Source organism: Setaria viridis, chromosome 9 (genome assembly GCF_005286985.2).
Source record: "Setaria viridis chromosome 9, Setaria_viridis_v4.0, whole genome shotgun sequence".
Taxonomy (NCBI): Eukaryota; Viridiplantae; Streptophyta; class Magnoliopsida; order Poales; family Poaceae; genus Setaria; species Setaria viridis.
The window spans coordinates 56,180,321-56,200,650 of NC_048271.2; the positions used below are offsets into that span (position 1 = coordinate 56,180,321).

The 20,330-nt window shown below is 48.6% G+C and overlaps 4 protein-coding genes and 1 long non-coding RNA gene across 5 annotated transcripts; 2 read left to right on the forward strand and 3 right to left on the reverse strand.

Annotated features, from left to right (window-relative positions):
* Window positions 1–371: 371 nt before the first annotated feature.
* LOC117837830 (uncharacterized) lies at window positions 372–2,250 on the reverse strand. Its single transcript, XR_011897156.1, has 2 exons — window positions 1,636–2,250; window positions 372–1,549 (listed from the first exon to the last, which is right to left on the reverse strand). It is a non-coding gene; the product is annotated as an uncharacterized lncRNA (long non-coding RNA).
* Window positions 2,251–2,703: 453 nt separating this feature from the next.
* Window positions 2,704–3,111, forward strand: LOC140221251 (pentatricopeptide repeat-containing protein At2g34400-like). The gene has a single exon (XM_072290568.1). The coding sequence runs from the start codon at window positions 2,704–2,706 to the stop codon at window positions 3,109–3,111; it is 408 nt and encodes a 135-aa protein (XP_072146669.1).
* A 4,381-nt stretch (window positions 3,112–7,492) lies between these two features.
* Window positions 7,493–9,306, reverse strand: LOC117837829 (tubulin beta-2 chain). The gene is made up of 3 exons (XM_034717604.2): window positions 8,805–9,306; window positions 8,454–8,723; window positions 7,493–8,359 (listed from the first exon to the last, which is right to left on the reverse strand). The coding sequence occupies exons 1-3, from the start codon at window positions 9,196–9,198 to the stop codon at window positions 7,677–7,679; spliced, it is 1,347 nt and encodes a 448-aa protein (XP_034573495.1). The 5' UTR covers window positions 9,199–9,306; the 3' UTR covers window positions 7,493–7,676.
* A 523-nt stretch (window positions 9,307–9,829) lies between these two features.
* Window positions 9,830–13,972, forward strand: LOC117838835 (uncharacterized). The gene is made up of 10 exons (XM_034719007.2): window positions 9,830–9,985; window positions 10,274–11,248; window positions 11,935–12,019; window positions 12,111–12,206; window positions 12,310–12,462; window positions 12,552–12,659; window positions 12,999–13,118; window positions 13,233–13,358; window positions 13,478–13,561; window positions 13,649–13,972. The coding sequence occupies exons 2-10, from the start codon at window positions 10,284–10,286 to the stop codon at window positions 13,772–13,774; spliced, it is 1,863 nt and encodes a 620-aa protein (XP_034574898.1). The 5' UTR covers window positions 9,830–9,985; window positions 10,274–10,283; the 3' UTR covers window positions 13,775–13,972.
* A 1,797-nt stretch (window positions 13,973–15,769) lies between these two features.
* Window positions 15,770–18,354, reverse strand: LOC117836965 (scarecrow-like protein 6). Its single transcript, XM_034716494.2, has one exon. The coding sequence runs from the start codon at window positions 17,326–17,328 to the stop codon at window positions 16,000–16,002; it is 1,329 nt and encodes a 442-aa protein (XP_034572385.1). The 5' UTR covers window positions 17,329–18,354; the 3' UTR covers window positions 15,770–15,999.
* Window positions 18,355–20,330: the final 1,976 nt, after the last annotated feature.

Sequence of the window (20,330 nt, forward strand, 5' to 3'; positions counted from 1 at the left end):
ATGCATGACAGGTCATGCAATGCTTGCTGTTTGTGCAGGGATGTGTGAGGTGCTTCGTTTTGTTCCAAGATCACGTACAGGACTGCCGTGTGCTAAAGTTTAACACTTGCCGCATCGAATATTCGGATGTTAATTATAAGGACTAAATATGAGGTAATTATTAAACTAATTGCACCGATGGAGTGTAATTTGCGAGGGGAATCTATTAAGTCTAATTAATCCGTCATTAGCACATGTTTACTGTAGCACTACATTGTCAAATCGTGGATTAATCAGTCTTAATAGATTCATCTCGCAAATTACACTCCATCGGTGCAATTAGTTTTTATAATTAGTCTATGTTTAATACTCCTAATTAGTGTCTAAATATCTGATGTGACAGGTGTTAAAGTTTAACATGTGGTATCCAAACATGCCCTGAAATAACTATTGCCATCATTCCTTCTGCACCACCTGTAATCTCTCTCACTACTGAAATAGGCTTATTTTCCTATGAAGTTTTGGAAAACCCTAGGCAACATTTGTTTCCTTATAGGTAGAGTTCGAAATCCTAGGGATTACAACAGCTTGAGGTGTGGAGCCACATAGCAGCCAGAAGGTTCACTAGGAACTACTTCCTCCTTTGTCCACAAAAGAATGCAATTATGGGATCCGTGCCGATCAAACTAGCTCAAGTTTGATCAGATTTATAGTCAGGATTGCAGTCCTGTGCTATTCTGCAGCCAAGACGGCCGGATGATGAGCAAATTTGTGCTAATCTCCTAGGAAGGAAATTAGAGTAACTCATTGGTATATCTGAGTCACTAGATCCTGTGAAAGAACATAAGAGGTAGGAAACAGAGAGAAAATTATCAGATCCATATATAGGAGGAATAGAAAATAAAAATTTCTTGCTGGTGAGTGGTGACCGATAGGAAACGAAGCAATATGAGAGGTAGAAAAAAAGGGATGAACATGATACAATATAATTTGCTTTGCTTGCACACTTTATCTGGCAATGCTTCAACACAAGATATGGAATGAGAATCGCATAAATATATTTTGTAACGAGAATCAAATAACTATATTGGCATTCATCCTATACTAGTAAACGATTATCATGAAAGGAACAACAGTAAATACTGTGAGAAATTTACAGAGCTTTCTTGATACTTCGAAATCTGTAAGGATAACTCTCTACTCAAAGCAAACCTATCATTAGCTAACTGGCAACAGTAGATTACTCTTTGCTCCTATTAACTATTTCAGCTCACTGGACCAACAAATCTGGAAAACAAATGAATTAAAGGCTCCGCAATAGAAACATAGAAAAATAGAGTTGTGGCAGCATCTTTTGACACATGCAAGAACAAGAACCTCCTGTACTGTGAGATCCATGCATACCGCTAATCAGGTTTTTGACACAAGAGGATTTCAGCTTTCAACCCTTTTCCTGGTTCCTACTCATACTGCAGACCTGAAGAGAGAAACGGAAGAACGGAGCTGGTTTTCAGCTTCGCTGGGCATTTACACAAACACAGAGCATGCGTCATCTTCCACCTTGGTTAATCTGCAAAAAAATGCATACACAACATGCATCCGCGGTGAGACGACTTGTATCCGCGGTTAGCAGCTCACCGTGCCTGGACGACTTACATCCGTGGTGAAGATGCCCGCGCTCTCAGGCGCGCCGGCGGCGCCGTCATCCTTGTCGTAAGCCTTCCTGTGCATATGATGGATTGTCTAACTTCAAATCCTCACGAGCTGGAGGGGGCCCGCTCCTCCCGTGGTGGCGACGGAATCCGGCGACGGCAGCGGGGCGTCTGGCGGCGGGTGGCGACGGAGAACGGCGATGGAAGGCCGCGATGGAAAAAAAGGCGATTTCAGAGAATATCGAAGGCGAGCAGGCTTTTTGGGTTTTGGGTTCGATTGTGTGATTGAGGAGGGAATGGTGCCAATATTCTGAAGCATAGGATCATTAGGTTGATGCAAATCTCAACATGTGTCAGCATAATTAAAACAAATTGCCATCTACCTTTACAGGCGCAGGTTCTGGCTTCGGTGCTTCGCATATACACAATGGCATCCCACATTTGCACTCAGTAAGGGGTGCCGTACTCTGAACTGTTGAATTCTTTGTAGGCGACGAATCATCCTCCATACCGAAACTTAGCCCTGAAAAAGAATCAGCTGCTCCAGAAAATGCTCCCAGCTGACCCCGTGTCCTTGGCTGCAACATCGTGGAACAATGCAAGTTACATATATACCCAACCCTGCTTTCTTCTAAACGAAACATAAGTGACTGCGAGTACAAAATCAAATTCCAACTCATGATAGCTGTTAAGAGGATGGATACCTCGAGAATTTTTTGTTGAAGCAATTCTAGCAGACTCTGACGTCGTTGTATATCCCATACTGCGGCAGAGCCTGAAACAAGTTGAAGCTCAGGGTCAAACAGGCCTCTGCCATTCTGCCGGAGCTAGATCAGGGGCGAAGCCAAGTTAGCCTTGCCGAGTGCACAGGCACCAGGGAAAAAATAAAATTCCAGATATTCAGCAGTTTGAACTGATGAGAAATGAGATAGGACTCGAGCCGGATGATATTACATTCATAGGAGTGCTTTCTGCTTGCGTGCACGCAGGACTACTTAAATATGGTCGCTCTTTATTCAATTCCTTGACACCTGTGTTTAAGATCATACCCAAGATTGAGCACTACTCCTGCATGGTTGATTTGTTGGCACGTGCTGGGCATTTGGAAGAAGCATGGGATTTTGCTGAGAAAATCCCCGGCAAGGCAGATGCTGTGATGTTGAGCGCTTTGCTTGCTGCTTGTCGGAAATGCAAGAATGTTGAGGTTGGTGAGAGGGTCATCAATAGGATTATGGAGCTGGAGCCATCAAACTCCTGGAACTACGTGGTGCCATCCAAAATATACGCAACCTTGGGTAGAATGGATGACTCAGCAAGGATGATAGGATTAATGAGGGAGAGGGGTGTCAGCAAGACTCCAGGTTGCAGCTGGGTTGAGGTTAAAGGCAAAGTCCTTGAGTTCTATGCAAGCGCTGAACCACAGCATGGTGCGGAAGATATGTATGAACTTATGGACATACTGGTAGATGAGATGATTTGAGGGATATGTTCCAAACCTTGATCTGGTGTAGCATGCAACAGAAGCATGCTGCCTCTTCTTCTTGAAGCGAAAGGGAGGATCTCTCCAATTTATTGAGAAAGGGGGAACATCAGAGTACAGACTGTGAAATAAAAGAAACAGAAGAACGAAAAATAGCAGCCTACCATGTGGTGGGACACGATGCTGTAAAAATAAATGAAAAAGAAGCATCCCAAAGATTGAAGCCCTACAGATGATACCCTCTGCCTAATTGCAACGTCCTATCACTGGAAGCGTGCAAATTGAATCGTTATTGAAAATTATGCGGCCTTTGCTTTCAAGATGTTTAATAAAGCGCAAATGATTGTTACATGGAGTCTCCTGCTTTATCTCTTGGAACCCCTTTATGGGCTACTTCCACCACCTAGCCTGGTTGATTGTTGCATGGAGTCTCCTGTCTTGGAACCCCTTTATGGGCTACTTCCACCACCTAGCGGCTTGTTCCTCCACGAAGATGGTAATAGAGTCCAGTTACACCATGGAGCTCGCTCAATCCACCCACGACTCTTAATATTGCAGGACAAGGTGAGATGAGACACTACTTCTGGATCCTTGTTGCAGTTGTACTGAATTTGCTTTCTGCACTGGTGTTCCTGTTCTTATGCTACTTAGGTTTGTGTTACTTTGTGTTCATTGCTTCATCTGCGAGTATTACGTACCCGATTCCCTACTAGCAGAGGAGTCGGTTGATATTTAACAAAGTTTAGAACTGATATACAATTAATGTATTTGTGGTAACCAAATATGTATTTGGTTCATAAGTTGACAGTAGATTGTTGCAAATAACTTGAATGAATACTGAAAAGTTGTGCTGCTGGAGTTTGTTTTCTTGCTTTAGGAATTTGGCGCATGTATCAATTGTAGGGTTCTCCTTCAATACTTGTGGAATCTGGACTCCTTAATGTACTTCATCTTGAAAAGGAGCCATTAAGCTCCATCCCATGGTTCTGTGACTGTCTGCACTATGCTTGTATACAAGATGACCATCATTATTGTTTTGTGCGAAATAAATATTTCTCGTGTGAGAGGAATCTATATGTTTAATATGTATAGTCAGTTCAGCATGTTGAATCCAACCTAAAAAGGTTTTCTTTCTTACCATTTGCCAAGTGAATGGCATCCTTGTCTTGTATCAGTGAGAATATTCTGCAATTGTCAGAACAATTGTCTTGCCAAGTTTCTTTTAGAAAATAGCACATACAGTGTTTTGTCTGTTCCACTGATTTTCTTTAATGGTTCTCAATTATTTATTTTGCAGGTACATGTAACAATTCTCAAGATGCTTCATGGAATGTACTGGAGAACATGCATTGGTGTGCGTGTCAGGTAGCAACTATCATCTCGTCGCAACAAATGCACATATGGTTCTCAACAAATGCACAGAGCTCGCAGAGCGGATTCTCAGCAGAGTGATGTTCCTACGAGAATCCTGCGCTCTTGATCTCTATTGTGATATAAAAGTTGGACCTCAATTCATACCAAATAGATAGGATGCTTACAAATGTGCTTAGGTACCGGTATATGGCTTGATTGTGTTGAGTTGAATTGAGTAAAGCGAACAGCCATGAGTGCTAGCTAATTGTTCTGAACTGATATTTCAGGTTTTCTTTAAGAAGCACCCGGAATTTGCGAGGAATTGAGTAGCAGCAGCAGCAGTGTTTAATAGATAGTCTTTGAGTTGTTGAAGTTGAAGACTAGGCTAAACAACTTTTTTGAGAGTGTAGGACCACCAAATTAGGAAAAATAAAGGATTTGGCATTCCCTCTGCATCTCCAGCTAGGTAGTTTGAGATGCAAGAATGTCAGCACCCAAGAGGGACAAAAACAGCAAGAGCTGGATTGTCAGCTCTGCACTAGCATCTATCCTTACGGTTTTTAAACAAATCATCAGGCATGCTAACTCATAAAGTGTGGCAAGCAAGAGGTTCTTGGCTGCACAGATTTTTACATTGGAAGAGTTAATAAGACTGAAAGCAACTAGGTAATTACATAACATGAATCCAGTTACAGTGAGAAAGCAGGTGTGATTAGGATGTAGCGAAAGCTGCAGAGACCTGAATGCGCTCGATCGGCTGCTATGTATGACAGGGTAAGAAGATCGATGTGCTATAATACCAAAGAAGAAGAGGCCCTAAATGGCCTGAATGCTTCCCTGCTGAACCGGGGAAATGCATGTCTCTGCATAGAGAGCAACTGCTCAGGACAGTACTTTTACTTCGTGCCGGCAGCCATGTTTTGGTTCAGATAGCTTTCACCGGCAACAGCAAGCAGAAGCAGTCAGGTAAGGTGTCCGTGTCCCCACTGCTGTGCTGTGCTGTGCTTACTGAACAACCAGCTAGCCAGCTGAGCCCAGATATGTCGACAGAAATGTACAGCAGGTCATGTCCAAGAACACAGGGACATGACATGACATCTCTGCAGGGTGCAGCCATGGATGATCGGAGCTCAGCTCGCACGCGCAGGCTCTGCACGGCCCCCACAGCTCACCGCCTGTCGCTTCCATATCTCATCCTTCCCTGCTGCAGCCTCCTTCGCCTTCACCGATCGGCCTGCACCTGCACTGCCACTGCACCATCCATAGCCACTGCAACCGCACCGTGCTCTGATCCATCGATAGCCAACTACCATTTTCGTTAGTGAACTGCAGCTGCATGCTGTTCTGTGCACTGCTATGCAGACTGTAAGAATTCAGTTGAACAATTGATCTGATAGGGGGTAGCCGGCACGAGAGAAAGGAGGAGAAAAGGCAGCATCAGGACGAAGGTGGAGTGAACTGTGAAGCATATCCATGGAAGATGCCGTCGAAGCAGATGCGCGCCCATATCGTTCCCTCCTCGACTCGTGTCTATCCATCTGGATCAAGGCATGAGAGATAGACCCTGATATGATAGGGGGGTAGCCGCCATGGCAATGCTGCTCTGCTCAGGCTCGGAAGCTCATGCGTCGGTCGTCTGGATCCATGTCGCCGTCGCCAATGCGTCGGCAGCCTTGAGCTGTCCGGCAAGGGAGCTGTCGGCGGCACCATGGCTTCCGCTCTTCTCCGGCAGCGGCGGCGGGGACGCCGGAGCGAGGGAGGAAGGGGGATCTGACTCTTAGTTCGTCTGTCGCTTCGCTTCCGCAGGGCAAGTCAAATCCTTTGGCATGTACACGTTGAGTGACATATACTTTCCCCGTAAGTTTCTGAACAAATGCTCTAGTGCTTCAGCTGTAACCTTCCTTATGTAACCATCATTTTAGATGGAGAAACATCAATGTTTTGCAGAATGGTTAGTACCAGTAGTAACAGGTATCAAAGAAAAAACGAGTCTTTTTTGGGCGGGAATTTTATAGCTGCATCAAGGTCAGTTCATCAGATTTGGGTCACTCCGTGGATCAACTGTGATTAATCTGAACTCTGATCGAACGAAAGCGAGACAACTTAAGGTTCCTAAAAGCATTCCTTTGCTCGTCATGTCACACGCTTCAGCTGTCAGTTTAGGCCTGTTGGAACTGGAACAGGCGAACAGCTAGCTTGCTTTTCTGTGATCAAACACTGCCTGCCAGCACAAAATATGGTCCGGGCATTCAGGGACGCGGCGGCGGAGTTCGGCGGCCCCCGATGGCAGCGCGGTCTCGCCAATATTTTGCAAATAAACCCTCTTCCACCTCCGTCATCTGGGCATCTGGCTCTCCGGCCTCTCCTCCACTCGATAGCGCCGCGGCGGCGCCGGCCGCCTCAACTCCCGTCCATCACAGGCGAACGTAGATGCTATCTATTTCTGCCACAATCTCCCATTTTCTCTTGCGAACGTAGCAAGGATCCGAGTCTTTTCTTTGGAGGTAAGGAAAATGATATAACTTTACAGTGGGTCTCTAACAAAAACTCCCTCCTCTATTTTTAGCATTTCTATATTCGTAACTTTTATTATGCACCTAGATCTAGATATGCACTATAGCTTATGTCTATATACATATAGTGGAAATTGTTAATCAAGAAATGCCAAAACAGCGAAAGAATCTCTAGCTTAATGCTTTGAGCACATGAGTACCAACCAGAAGGTCGGAGCTCAACTTATCGTGGGAGCGAATTAAACGGGTTTTAAATGAAAAATTATAAAAAAAATAAGTAGGGACTTCCTCAAAACGAACTAGAATTTGGGACGGGGAAAAGTATTTATTTACTTTTAAAAAAGTACTTCGGAGGACATTTTGCTTTTGGTTCAAAGGCCAATGTGCAGGTAATATTGTGACTCGCAAAAAAAAATTACCCAATTAATTTATCGGAAACTTGTTGCCAATGGTAGTGGTTTGGATGGTAAAGAAGTTGCCTAACAGTAGTAATTAATCGTCAGACACATGAGAAATAACAGTTGAAAGCAGCAGGGTAGGGTAGTATTGCACACACCATCGTGTGCTGCCCTGCCTCTGCCTACCTGTTTTAACAAGCACTAATAAGATTAACAAGGAAGTAAACAACACAAGGCATTAAGATTAAATAGGAAGCAGCAGCAAGCAAACACACATGAATGGATCAGCTAGTAGCGGTGCTTAGTCCTGGAGGTCTTCTGGTTCCTCCTCGTCCTCCTCGTAGTCTCCCTCCTCGTCGGCGGTTGCGTCCTGGTACTGCTGGTACTCGGACACGAGGTCGTTCATGTTGCTCTCGGCCTCGGTGAACTCCATCTCGTCCATGCCCTCGCCCGTGTACCAGTGCAGGAAGGCCTTCCTGCGGAACATGGCGGTGAACTGCTCGCTCACGCGGCGGAACATCTCCTGGATGGAGGTGGAGTTGCCGATGAAGGTGGAGGCCATCTTGAGGCCGGTGGGCGGGATGTCGCAGACGGTGGACTTGACGTTGTTGGGGATCCACTCCACGAAGTAGGAGGAGTTCTTGTTCTGCACGTTGAGCATCTGCTCGTCCACCTCCTTGGTGCTCATCTTGCCGCGGAACATGGCGGAGGCGGTGAGGTAGCGGCCGTGGCGGGGGTCGGCGGCGCACATCATGTTCTTGGCGTCCCACATCTGCTGGGTGAGCTCCGGGACCGTCAGGGCGCGGTACTGCTGGGAGCCGCGGGAGGTGAGCGGCGCGAAGCCGACCATGAAGAAGTGGAGGCGCGGGAACGGGATGAGGTTGACGGCCAGCTTGCGGAGGTCGGAGTTGAGCTGGCCGGGGAAGCGGAGGCAGCAGGTGACGCCGCTCATGGTGGCGGAGATGAGGTGGTTGAGGTCGCCGACTGCGCATTCCGTGCATTGGCATCAGCACAATGAGATTAACACAAGAAGAAATCATCAAGATGATAACAAAACAAATCAGCGCGCGCTACTCACAGCTCGGCGTTGTGAGCTTGAGCGTCCTGAAGCATATGTCGTAGAGCGCCTCGTTGTCCAGCACCATGCACTCGTCGGCGTTCTCGACGAGCTGGTGCACGGAGAGCGTCGCGTTGTACGGCTCGACGACGGTGTCGGAGACCTTGGGCGACGGGAAGACGGAGAAGGTGAGCATCATCCGGTCGGGGTACTCCTCGCGGATCTTGGAGATGAGGAGGGTGCCCATGCCGGAGCCGGTGCCGCCACCCAGGGAGTGGCAAACCTGGAACCCTGCATTGAGATCCAGATTACAGCAGCAGCAGCAGCAGCAGATCTAGTAGCAGATCTGGAAGAGACACAAAGCGATGGTACCTTGCAGGCAGTCGCAGTTCTCCGCCTCCTTCCTGACGACGTCGAGCACCGAGTCGATGAGCTCGGCTCCCTCGGTGTAGTGGCCCTTGGCCCAGTTGTTCCCGGCCCCCGACTGGCCGAAGACGAAGTTGTCCGGGCGGAAGATGTTGCCGTAGGGGCCGGAGCGCACAGAGTCCATGGTCCCCGGCTCGAGGTCCATGAGGACGGCGCGGGGCACGAAGCGGCCGCAGGAGGCCTCGTTGTAGTAGACGTTGACGCGCTCGAGCTGGAGGTCGGAGTCGCCGCCGTAGCGGCCGGTGGCGTCGATGCCGTGCTCGGCGCAGACCACCTCCCAGAACTTGGCGCCGATCTGGTTGCCGCACTGCCCGCCCTGGATGTGAAGGATCTCCCTCATCTTCTCCTCCTCCTCCTTCTTCCTGGATGGATTTGAGATTTGGGAGGCGGCGAGCGAAAGGGGATTTGAGATTTGGGAGATGAAAAGGGGGAAGGACGTTAGGGTTGCGGGGTGGGTGCCGCCTCCTACATTTATAGCCGAATGCTGGAAGCGGAACCAGAGGCTGACGGCGTCATCACGAAATTCGAATTTTGAAATTTCGGCTTCCTTTTGTTTTGTGCCTGGGGCAGTGTGCGTGCGTGACTGCCAGCCTGGTCCCCCGGCCTAACGGTCAGTACCAGTAGACTCGTCGCTGGCCATGGGCTGTATTTTTATACTGTACGATTTTATTTAAAAAAATCCAACCCAACGGGTGAGGTGAGGGCTCATTTTTATACGATTTTATTCTTCTACTGCCAAATTTCTTTCTTTGTCCTCCAGCTCCTCAGCGCAGGACCTCGGCAAGCTTTGGCACCCCCAGTCCTCCACCCAGCATAGGCTGCTGGGCTTGGATTGATCCTGGCCCATATTGACCCCAAGCAAAGGCCTACATGTCTAGATTCTGGCCCACATTGTTTATAAACCAGACAGAAATCTAAAATCTCACACGAAATAATGGAGTCAAGCGTGGCAGGTCGGCACGCGGAATTTGACCAACCAAGCCTCCCAAGCCTCCGACCGACCCATGCACGGCACGGCTGCCAGATATAACCACGTCCAAGACAAATCGGGCGCTCATCTTTCCCCTCCCTTCTGGTCCTTTCCTCCGTGAGAAGAAGACCCCCTCCGTCCGCATCCGCACCCCAAGGTACGAGCAATTCGCCACTTCCCCTCCTTCGATTTCGATTTCGATTTGATCCCCCGCCTGCCAACCCAACCTGGAGGGTAGGTAAATCCCTCTCCGATCCATGTCGAATCAAACAGCAAGCGGATCCTCTCGATTTCGGTCTCCCTTCTAGATCGGGGTTCGATCTGGATCCCCCTTCATCTGTCTCCTTGTCAATTAATTAATTAATCTGTCACCAATCTTCGATCGCTGAGCCTCAAGCTGCCAGATCCCGATTTCGACGATCTCGTTCATACGAATTGCTTGCAGGTTCGCCGGCATGTTGGAGGAGCTGCTCATCTTCACGCGGGGCGGCCTCATCCTCTGGTCGTCCTGCAGGGCGCTCGGCGCCGCTGCCCTCAAGGGCTCGCCCATCGACGCCCTCATCCGCTCCTGCCTCCTCGAGGAGCGCTCCGCCGACGCCAGCTTCTCCCAGGACAACTACGCCCTCAAGTGGACGTTCCACAATGACCTCGGCCTCGTCTTCGTCGCCGTCTACCAGAAGATGCTCCACCTCCTCTACGTAGACGACCTCCTGGCCGCCGTCCGCAGGGAGTTCTCCCAGATTTACGACCCCAAGCGCACCGGCTACGATGACTTCACCGACGTATTCCGCCAGCTCCATCTCGAGGCCGAAGCGCGTGCGGAGGAGATGAAGAAGTCTAAGCAGGCCATTTCGTCCCGTCCCCTCCCACCCGCCTCCCACAAGATCGGTCCCAACTGCCGCGGTGCTGATTCGCGCGGTGTTGCGGCTGGTGCCAGGAAGAAGGGCGGCCGCTCCGGGAAGGATGACTCTGATGGGGACTCCGGCAAGGAGCAGCACGCTCTGGCAAACGGTGGTACCTTCAACGGCCACCAGAATGGTGCCCGCCCTGCTCTTGTTAAGGGCAAGGAGAATGGAGGCCCCAAAGACAATGGGGCCTTTGATGTAAGTAAGTTACAAAAGTTACGGAAGAACGATAGGAAAAATGTTCCTGCTGACAACGCAGCCAAGAAGCTGACTAAACCTGAAACAAAGAAGAAAGGGAAGCAAGACAGGGTGTGGGATGACAAACCTTCCAACAAGAAGCTGGATTTCACAGACCCAGCTGATGAGAGAGGGGATGAAGTGACAGACCATGTGGTAGTCAACCAGGGAGAAAGCATGATGGATAAGGATGACAATCTCAGCAGCGACAGTGAGGAGGAGGAGGAGGTTGAAGATGGACCAAAGAAGAAAGGCTGGTTCTCCTCGATGTTTCAGAGGTAATCCATGCGATTCGTTTACCGATACTATTAGCCGAAATAGTACAAAATTAACTTGGCTGGACAGTTTGCTGTTGTTTGCTTCATGAACCAACAATCATGCTACTAAATTATCTGAGCTACATACTGCTTTTGCCCTAAAAAGAGAAATGAAGAGCATACTAGTAGCTTTCTTAATTAGCTTGTGAGATTCACTGGATATATCCCATCCAGCCAAAAATACCATTCTCTGTGAGGTTTGATGTCTAATTTTGTGATGCTTTTGAATTACTTCTGTTTGAATGTCCATTGCTAGAGTGGGATTGATTGAGCACGTATATTTCTACAACTCTTGGTGGATAAAAAGATTGAAATATTTTTCTAATAGCTGACCATGACATTCGATATGTGAGCGCCTGATGTGTGACCATGGCCACTTTCCGAGTATGATGAAGTCCTATGCGATATTTTGTAGGTATGATAAGGAAATAAAGCGTATACTCAATCATGATGTAGTGCTAGTCTTTTCCAACCTGCAATCCGTCAGCCTTTTCTCATTTTTTTAAAACCTTCTGGCACCACATTAACAGTTCAATTGCTGGCTTTGTTTTCTTGGACTTATGCATTATGCCTATAAAACTTTCATATGATCTCCAAATCTGCGTACATATCATGTAATGAAATACATTGTACTTTGCTGTGCTCAGTATTGCTGGTAACAATGTATTGGAGAAGGCTGATCTTCAACCTGCGCTCAAAGCTCTTAAAGATAGGCTGATGACGAAGAACGTGGTATGTGGCTATTCTGTAGTTGTTTATTTGCTATACTTATTAATAGTTAGCCTTTTCTGTTTGGATAAAGAAGGTGGTCTTACTTATGCAGGCAGAGGAAATTGCAGAGAAGCTTTGTGAATCTGTTGCAGCTAGCCTTGAGGGCAAGAAGCTTGGATCGTTCACAAGAATATCATCTACAGTCCAGGTTTTTAGCACATCTTCTCACCGAAACATCTTATCTTTTATGCCATCAATACATTCTATTCTACAGGTTGGTAATTCGGTTCATTTGATGGTTACTCCTGCAGACAGCTATGGAGGAGGCTCTTGTTCGCATTTTGACCCCAAGGCGGTCTATTGACATACTGAGGGATGTACAGTCTGCCAAGGAGCGTGGGAGGCCATATGTCATTGTTTTCGTTGGGGTGAATGGAGTTGGCAAATCCACCAACCTTGCAAAGGTTTGCATTTCCAGACACCACCAGGAAAAGAAAAGAAGAGATCTTTCCTTGGGAAATTCACTCATTTTGTGTTCATTTGAACTTTGCAGGTTGCTTATTGGCTTCTTCAGCATAACCTCAGTGTAACGCTTGCAGCATGTGACACCTTCAGATCTGGTGCTGTTGAGCAGCTGCGAACTCATGCACGCAGGCTTCAGGTAGTGATCTAAGTTCTACCCAAAAACCCAATGATTGCACTGCCCTGTTTCAATTGTCATCAGTTTATGAACTCTGATTTCGTTTGAAAGTTTATTCCAGGTACTTTTATGAAAGAGTAGTTTCAAATTGTAACTTTGTCTCTCTGGAGTTTATTTCCTTATTCCTGTGTAACTGCTCCTCTTTGTGAAAAGCTTTCCTTGGCTCTTTCTCAGTGTCCATCTGACTAGTTTCTATGATGTAGCATTGAGCTATGTCTTTAAGTTATGCTACGTCTTTTGTCTCCTAGAAAGCATTATTCGTACATGGAGATTGATGTGATGGTACGGTATTGTGTGCAGATACCCATTTTCGAGAAGGGTTACGAAAAAGATCCAGCCGTTGTAGCAAGGGAAGCTATTCAGGAAGCAAGCAGAAACAAATCAGACGTAGTTCTTGTTGACACTGCTGGGCGTATGCAGGTAGGCAGGCCAAGTGGTTTTGTTTCAAGTATCCTTCTGTGTTTGTACCTGAAGATGTAGCCTTTGGTTTCAAGCTGCCCTGACAGTCACTTTCTGTCTAACTGAATCTGTCAGGATAATGAGCCACTCATGAGGGCGCTCTCCAAGCTCATCAATCTTAACAGCCCAGATTTGGTGTTGTTTGTTGGAGAAGCATTAGTTGGGAATGATGCTGTCGATCAGCTCACTAAATTCAACCAGGTATGCTCTTGTTTCCAAGACAGGCGGATGTTATTGAATTATGCCCTATCTATTGAATTAGTCCTGTGGAATTTGGCTTCCGTCGCTAACTGTACTGAACAATTCTATTTGTCAAACAGAAATTAGCAGACCTGTCGGCCGTTCCTACTGCTAGATTGATTGATGGCATCCTGCTCACCAAGTTTGACACCATCGACGATAAGGTCTGAACCTGTACACTCTTTGTTCATCATTACATTTTATGGGTATTCTGTTTGTGGTGCTCTGATACAAGCTTTGAAAACATGCAGGTTGGAGCAGCGCTTTCCATGGTGTATATATCTGGAGCTCCAGTCATGTTCGTGGGCTGCGGCCAGTCCTACACGGACCTGAAGAAGCTGAACGTGAAGTCCATCGTTAAGACCCTCCTGAAGTGAAGGGAATGCATCGTGTTGAGCTGTACTGTACCGCACAAGTCTGTTCATCTTTATATCCCCAGTGACCTTGTCGTGTTCGTGTTGGACGGTCGTGGATCTTTCTTTATTTAGAAACCGAACCTGGTGTCAACCCTGGTCATGTGTAATTGCTCCAATAATACAACATATGAATTGAGATATGGTTGTTAAGTTTTTTTACCCCTCGAAAGACCCTGGGATGGAAGCTGCATGGAGGCGATTTGATTTCGTTCGGCGTCCAGCGCAGCCCAGCCAGCGAGCTGCTTGCAACGTGAATGAATGAGCAGCTGGGCTGGGCTGCACATTGGCTGCCTCAAGGAAATATATAAGGGCACCATTGTGCTTGGAATTGCAGCTCAGAGAGAGCATCGTCAGTGTGTTTGGACCATGCATGGACTGAGTTGCAGCCCGATCCGGTGATCATATGCATTCCTGCTTCTTTTTGCAAAGTCTGGACTAGAACAAGTCAAAACATGTGTGGTTGCTGCTGTAGGCATCTTTCGTATTCAGCTGCTGCTGCTTTGTTTCTTTTTCACTCGTGGAACTAGGAATGCAGGTCATTCTCCCCCCGGTTGTAGCTAGTGGCCTGGACCCCTATCAAACACGATAAACATTCTAAAGCTTTAGCCTAGCTACCTCATAGTCGTCTAAAGCTTTTTCCTTCTTTCTACGCCTGAGATTCCCTCTCCCTCTCTCTCTCTCTCTCTGAAAACATGGAAGAGATTTATGTGCTTAAAATAGGAGAAACCTTCGTCGCCAAGGTAAAAGAGCATCTCCTTTCTTTCTTTCTTTCTTTCATTTGTTTGATGCCTTACGGCAGACATGTGGTTTAGTAGTGTAGATACAGCACAGCAGCAGCAGCTGTTCCATCTTTCCTTTACAGATACATGTATATATTCCTCCGCATGCTTTATAGTTTATGGAATGGAACGCACCGCCGAGTATTTCTTGTTTAATTTCTTTTCTTTCATGGATCATCAACATGTCATATTTCAGACGAATGCCATGCATCACATCATACACAAGCTAAGCCCCTTAATATTCTTGTTGGCGTACGTCGCTTACGGAAGGTTCTTCCTGTCTTGGCGTAACCATAACCAAAGTTTGTTTTGTTTTCTCTGCTATGTCCGTCGAAATAAACCACAGCATCATTGTTTGTCAAAGGTACATTCTCGACTTCCTTTTTGTCAGCAAAACCAAGCCATTAAAAACATCTGGGCTTCTCTTACTGCACCTACAGCTGCCGTCAGTAGCCCTTGGTCAGCTTGAAGCCTGATGCGTGTCCTACTTCTTGGGCATCGTGGTAATAACACCTGTCCCTTTTTAGACAGTTGAACCAATAACAATCTGTTCCTTTTCCTTTCAGAGTCGATCACCATGACACAAGACAACCCCATCTTTTTCGTTGTTCCTTTTACAAGCAATGTTTACCTAATCGATGTCCGATTTGTGGATTAATCTAGCGATTTGATAACATTGGTTCCAAGGACGGTGCCCACATAACACTAGTAGTCTCTTTCATCTCTGCTGTAGATCATCTCTCGTGCGCGAATCGATTCCCTGATGGCTTCTTAACTTTGAAAAATTGATCTACTTTTGCGATTCATGGCACCTTTAACTACGTCCCAACGTGGACGAATTTGATTAGCCGCACAAACAAAATGCTGATGAGAGGAGCAGCAGATCCTTGCCACCATTGAGGTAAAAGCACAGCCACTTCACATTCTGATTGCCATTCTCTGCATCCCCATCAGAACAAACAGGATTCGGTTCATGTTGCAGCACCCACAAATTCTGTCAGGATAAACAACTACTTAGCTAGTGTCATGTCATGTCATGCAAACGAATTCCCTAAGAAAAAAGTATAGTGCGAGCAACTCTCACTTATCCACTCAAAACAAGAATCTTTAGGAAACATTGAAATAGTATATTATTTTTTACTGCTAGATCATCATGAGTCTGTGTAGAAGCCTAGTATGCAGGTAGGAAATGGTATGATCTGCTTGTTACAGAATACAGTCCATGCTTTACAACTTGAACCTGACCACGAACTCCGCAGAATTTGAAATGAACAGCATACTGATATATGGTAGTTAATGATTAAATGCCACAATGGCAGTTTTCAGGGAATAATACATAGGAAAAGCCATCTGAGACGATATGAAATGAAACACACTAGCTGGTAAACATTGTTAGGATCATTAGTCCTAACTACTACTAGTTAGCCTCCATGCGGAGACGGAGAGCAGCTCCCCGCGTTGCCAATGCAGGACGAGCTCACCGGCGCCGCGCTTCTGGACGCGGAAGCCCCGCACCGGCACCTTCTTCACCAGCGAATCCGCCTGCGCCTCCGCGAAGCTGCTCGCCGGCACCGGCACGAACCCCGCCGACGCCAGCATCGCCCGCCACGGCGGCGTCTTCTCGCCGTTGGCGGCGGCGCGGTACCTCCTCAGCACGCAGCTCTCGACCCTCGGCTGGATCACCAAGCGCTCGATCACGTCCGAGCCCGCGCCGACGACGGCGTCCATGGACTCGAGCATGGACGCGCACCACTGGAACGCCTGCAGCAGGTGCGCGGCGAAGGGAAGCTCGCCGCGGTCGCAGCCGCGGTCGACGGACACCACGAGCTTGGCGCCGAGGCGCCTCACGAGCTCAAGGACGGGGCCGCGCACCGAGCCGGCCGGAAGGTGGACGGCGATCGCCTCGCCCTCGCCGGCGGCAATGGCGAGGAGCTCAGCCGGGTTCACGGCGTCGAGGTTTAAGGCGGCGAATCGGAACTGGACGCGGGTCTCGGCGGCGAAGCTGGAGAGGTTGTCATGCACGAGCTGCAGCTCCAGCGACGCCGTGCCTGACACCAATGCGGTGACCTTGAGCGCGGCGCCGGGGCGGCGGCGGGCCAGCTCGTGCATGAGCGACGCCCACTGGTCGCCGACGCCGATGTCCAAGTCGAGCACATGGATGCAGGCGGCGGCAGCGAGGTGGTCGAGCACGGCCTGGACGCAGGTGAAGTGCGCGAACTGGAGCACGGGGGAGATCTCGGAGAAGGCCTTGTAGGCGCCCAGCTTCTTGATGAGGACGACCGAGTTTGGATTTGCGCTGCTGCTGCTGCCGGAGAGGGCAACGCGAAGGGCGTCCTTCAAGTACAAGGCAGAGCGGAGTAATGGCGTCCCCGGCGCTCCAATATCTGGCGCCATAGCCAATAATGTCTCGCGGGCGCCGAGGACGTCACCGGCTTCCGCAAGTGTGGCCGCCTCGGCGAGCTGCTCCACCGCCAAGGCAGCTGTTGTGTCGTCGTTGGCCGCCTCCGCCTCCGCCTCCGCGTTGGGTTTCAGGGCGAAATTCGGAGGCGGGGGCGTATCCAAGGGCGGAAGCGACGGCAGCGGCTGGTGCGCGGAAGAGGCGGGGATGTGGTCCATGACGGCCGAGGACCCGTCATCGCCGCCGATGATCCACCGGAGGAAAGTGTTGTCCTCCTGCGGTTGCGCGGCGGCGCAGGGGGCCTCCCAGCAGCAGGCCTCTGCGGCGCCGAGCGGCATGTCATTGTCAAGGGGCGGGAGATGGTGGACCCAGCAGTCCTCCTTCCCGGCGGCGGCAGCGTCGTCGTCGTCGTCCCCGGCCGGCGGCCACGCGGGCGGGGAGACGCTCTTGGCGAGGGCCGCCACGTCGGCGAGGGGCGAAGACGACAGCGTGGACGCCGGAAGGGGCCGAGGCGGTTGCCGTCGTCGACGAGTAGCAGCAGCAGCTGGTGTTGTAGCAGTTGCCGGCTCTGGCGAGGGGCATAAGATTGCGATGTGGTTGTCTTCTTCTCCGACGACCTCGAGAGAGGAAAAGAGCTGGTTGGTTGGAGCTGTTGCGTCGTCTTTTCTAGCTAGCTAGTCCCAAATATATAGGCCCCTTTGGCACCGTTTAGCCGACTTCGGCTTCTATTTAGCACCGCGTATCACTGTAGCACGAAATCGGAATGGATACCGAGATGAACTCGAAGTTGAAGCTCCCCTAAACCATACCAAACGAGTCCATAAAAGGCACAGCAGACACCTCTCAACATTTATCTTTGGCGGAATTCAACCAGACTCACTACTACCTCAGTAGGAAGGAAGACGGAGACAGGAGTTGACCAGGAGACTTTTTTTTATTTTGGTCCGGCAAACTTTCCTATATGGCTAAAACATAGGAAAATTTCTACTCCTGCAACAAGAACCTTCAAGGTGGTCTTGGAAGAATGTTTTTGGAGAATGCTGGTGTGCGACACAGATGGATCTACTAGCTATGATGGGCAGTATTGGTTGGAGGTGGTCGTTGTGAGTCATAATATAAGGAGCGTCATAGCCATTGCTAGGCCACACATTCTCCTACTTAATTTTACTTTTACTTTTGCTACTAATTTTCATATACTTTAGTTGCTAAAAAAATCTAGGATCGGTGGGGAGGCCCGTATGGTTGGCAGCGGGCCTCGAATATTGTGGGCCTCAACTAACAACGGAAGCACATGAAGTCGAGTCAGCCTACCCCCCGGCCTCATCGATCGGCCCGCTCATTTGGCTTTGGTTGACCAAACACCACATAACCAAGAGAGGCGTAGGCACACGGTGTGTTTGGCTGAGCTATGAGACGTGAAAAAGCTATTGTGTGTTGTGAGCTGTAGAAAAGCTATTGTGAGCTATGAGCTGTGGGAAAGCTGAAAGTCGTTTGGTTATAACAGCTATAAAACTGTGGTTTGCTAGGAAATGTCTGTAATGTCCCTGAAGATCTGAGAGACTGCTAATGTTTAAATTACTTGTAAAATACTACGTTGTTCACTAATTTACATGCAAATTACTATTTTAGAAAGGGAAATTTTTTTAAGGTTTGCATCCACCATTAACATATGGTCCACATAGATACAACCATAGATTTATGCTTAGATTACTTATTTGCTTAGATTTATGCGCACTATTTTTTCATTGCAAATCACCCCAGATGAGTTAATTTTACTATAAAAGCTTGTATCGTTGCTTTTATGAGCCACTGACATAGGAACCTAGTGAATAGGTGCCCCGCGTGTCAGCAATGGATTGATTACTACCCCGATAAAAAATCATTACTTGGACCTTATCCCCTTTTGTTGCATGTTATCTTCCACATTCGAGCTTCTCTCTTCCTCCACCCATCCACAGCCGAGCTCCGGTCCTCAACGTCGGTCCTTTCTACTGGAAGCTTTGCGCTGCATATCAGGAAGGGGAGGTAGCTAGCGTGCAGGCGACGTCTAGCCATCTAAAAGCAAGCTTCAAGAGTAACAAATGCGAATCGAAACCAAGGATGCTTGGAGTGCTCTTGAGATGAACAAGTTGAACCTCACACTCAAAACCTCAAGTCTCACACCCTCAATTTTGCTCTCACCCAAACCTTAGCTCAAACTCTCAAAGATTTAGCTCAAAGGGGAGAGGGGAGGGAACATTCAATGCTCAAAAAGGTGTTCTTGCTCGGGTGTCAGCAACAATGAATGGGGGGCTGAGGGGGGTATTTATACCCGAGCCCCCAAAACTAGCTGTTACATTTATGTACCTGTCAGAACTTCCGATGGAATTAAGTCAAATGGTATTCCGATGGAATTAAGTCAAATGGTAGAGGACCATTATCGGGAGTTTCAACAAACATCCGATGGTTAATTATTGGAACTTCCGATGGAGTGTCGGAACTTCCGATACTTTCAAAATAAATCGGCAGAGGATCCTAGTTGGGAGTTTCTGAATACTGCCGACTCGTGTCGGAACTTCTAACACCCCGTCAGAACTTCCGACACTCATAGAAAAACTGAGGTAAAGGATGTGCAAGTGAGTGAATTGTGTCTCTCAATGGGTGGTTAGCATCTTCAATTGAGCACTTTAACATATTCAAGCTATCCATTCGCGTCCATACGGCGTTCCTATACTCAAATTCAAAATTAGAAATTATGAACGAGTCTTGTTTTGAGCTCAACACCGTTCTTTCTTTGAAGTTAGGGGTTTCCTGAGATTTCTTTCATACACCTTTGCACTTATTTAGAATTAAAACCTGTTAATCACTTGATAAAATTATTAGTCCCCTAACCATGCATGTCATCAACACTAAAACCCACTTAGGGGGCCAAATGCACTTTGAAAAATCCCCGCGCCCCTCCCACCGCCTCCCCCGCCCCCCTCCCGCCGCCCCGCCGCCGCCTTCCGCCCCCGCTGCCCCTCCGCCGCCCCTTCACCCCCCGCCCTCCGCCTGCCCCACCTCTGCCCATCTGCCCGCCCCGCCTCCGCCCCTCCACCCCGTCCTGCCGCCCTCCACCCTCTGCCCCGCCACCGCTCCCGCCGCCCATCGTCACCGCCGCTGCTCCTCACTGCCGGTGAGGGGCGAGCGGAGGGGGGAGGAGAGGGGAGGCAGAGGAGAGGAAGTGTGAGAGATAGAGAGGAGAGGAAGTGTGAGGCGGCAAAGGAGAAGAAGATGAGATAGAAGGAGCGGTAGCGGCGGGGGGGAGGGGTTGAGGATAAGGTGGCGGTAGCGGATGGCTTTAGTATCGGGTGGCACCTCC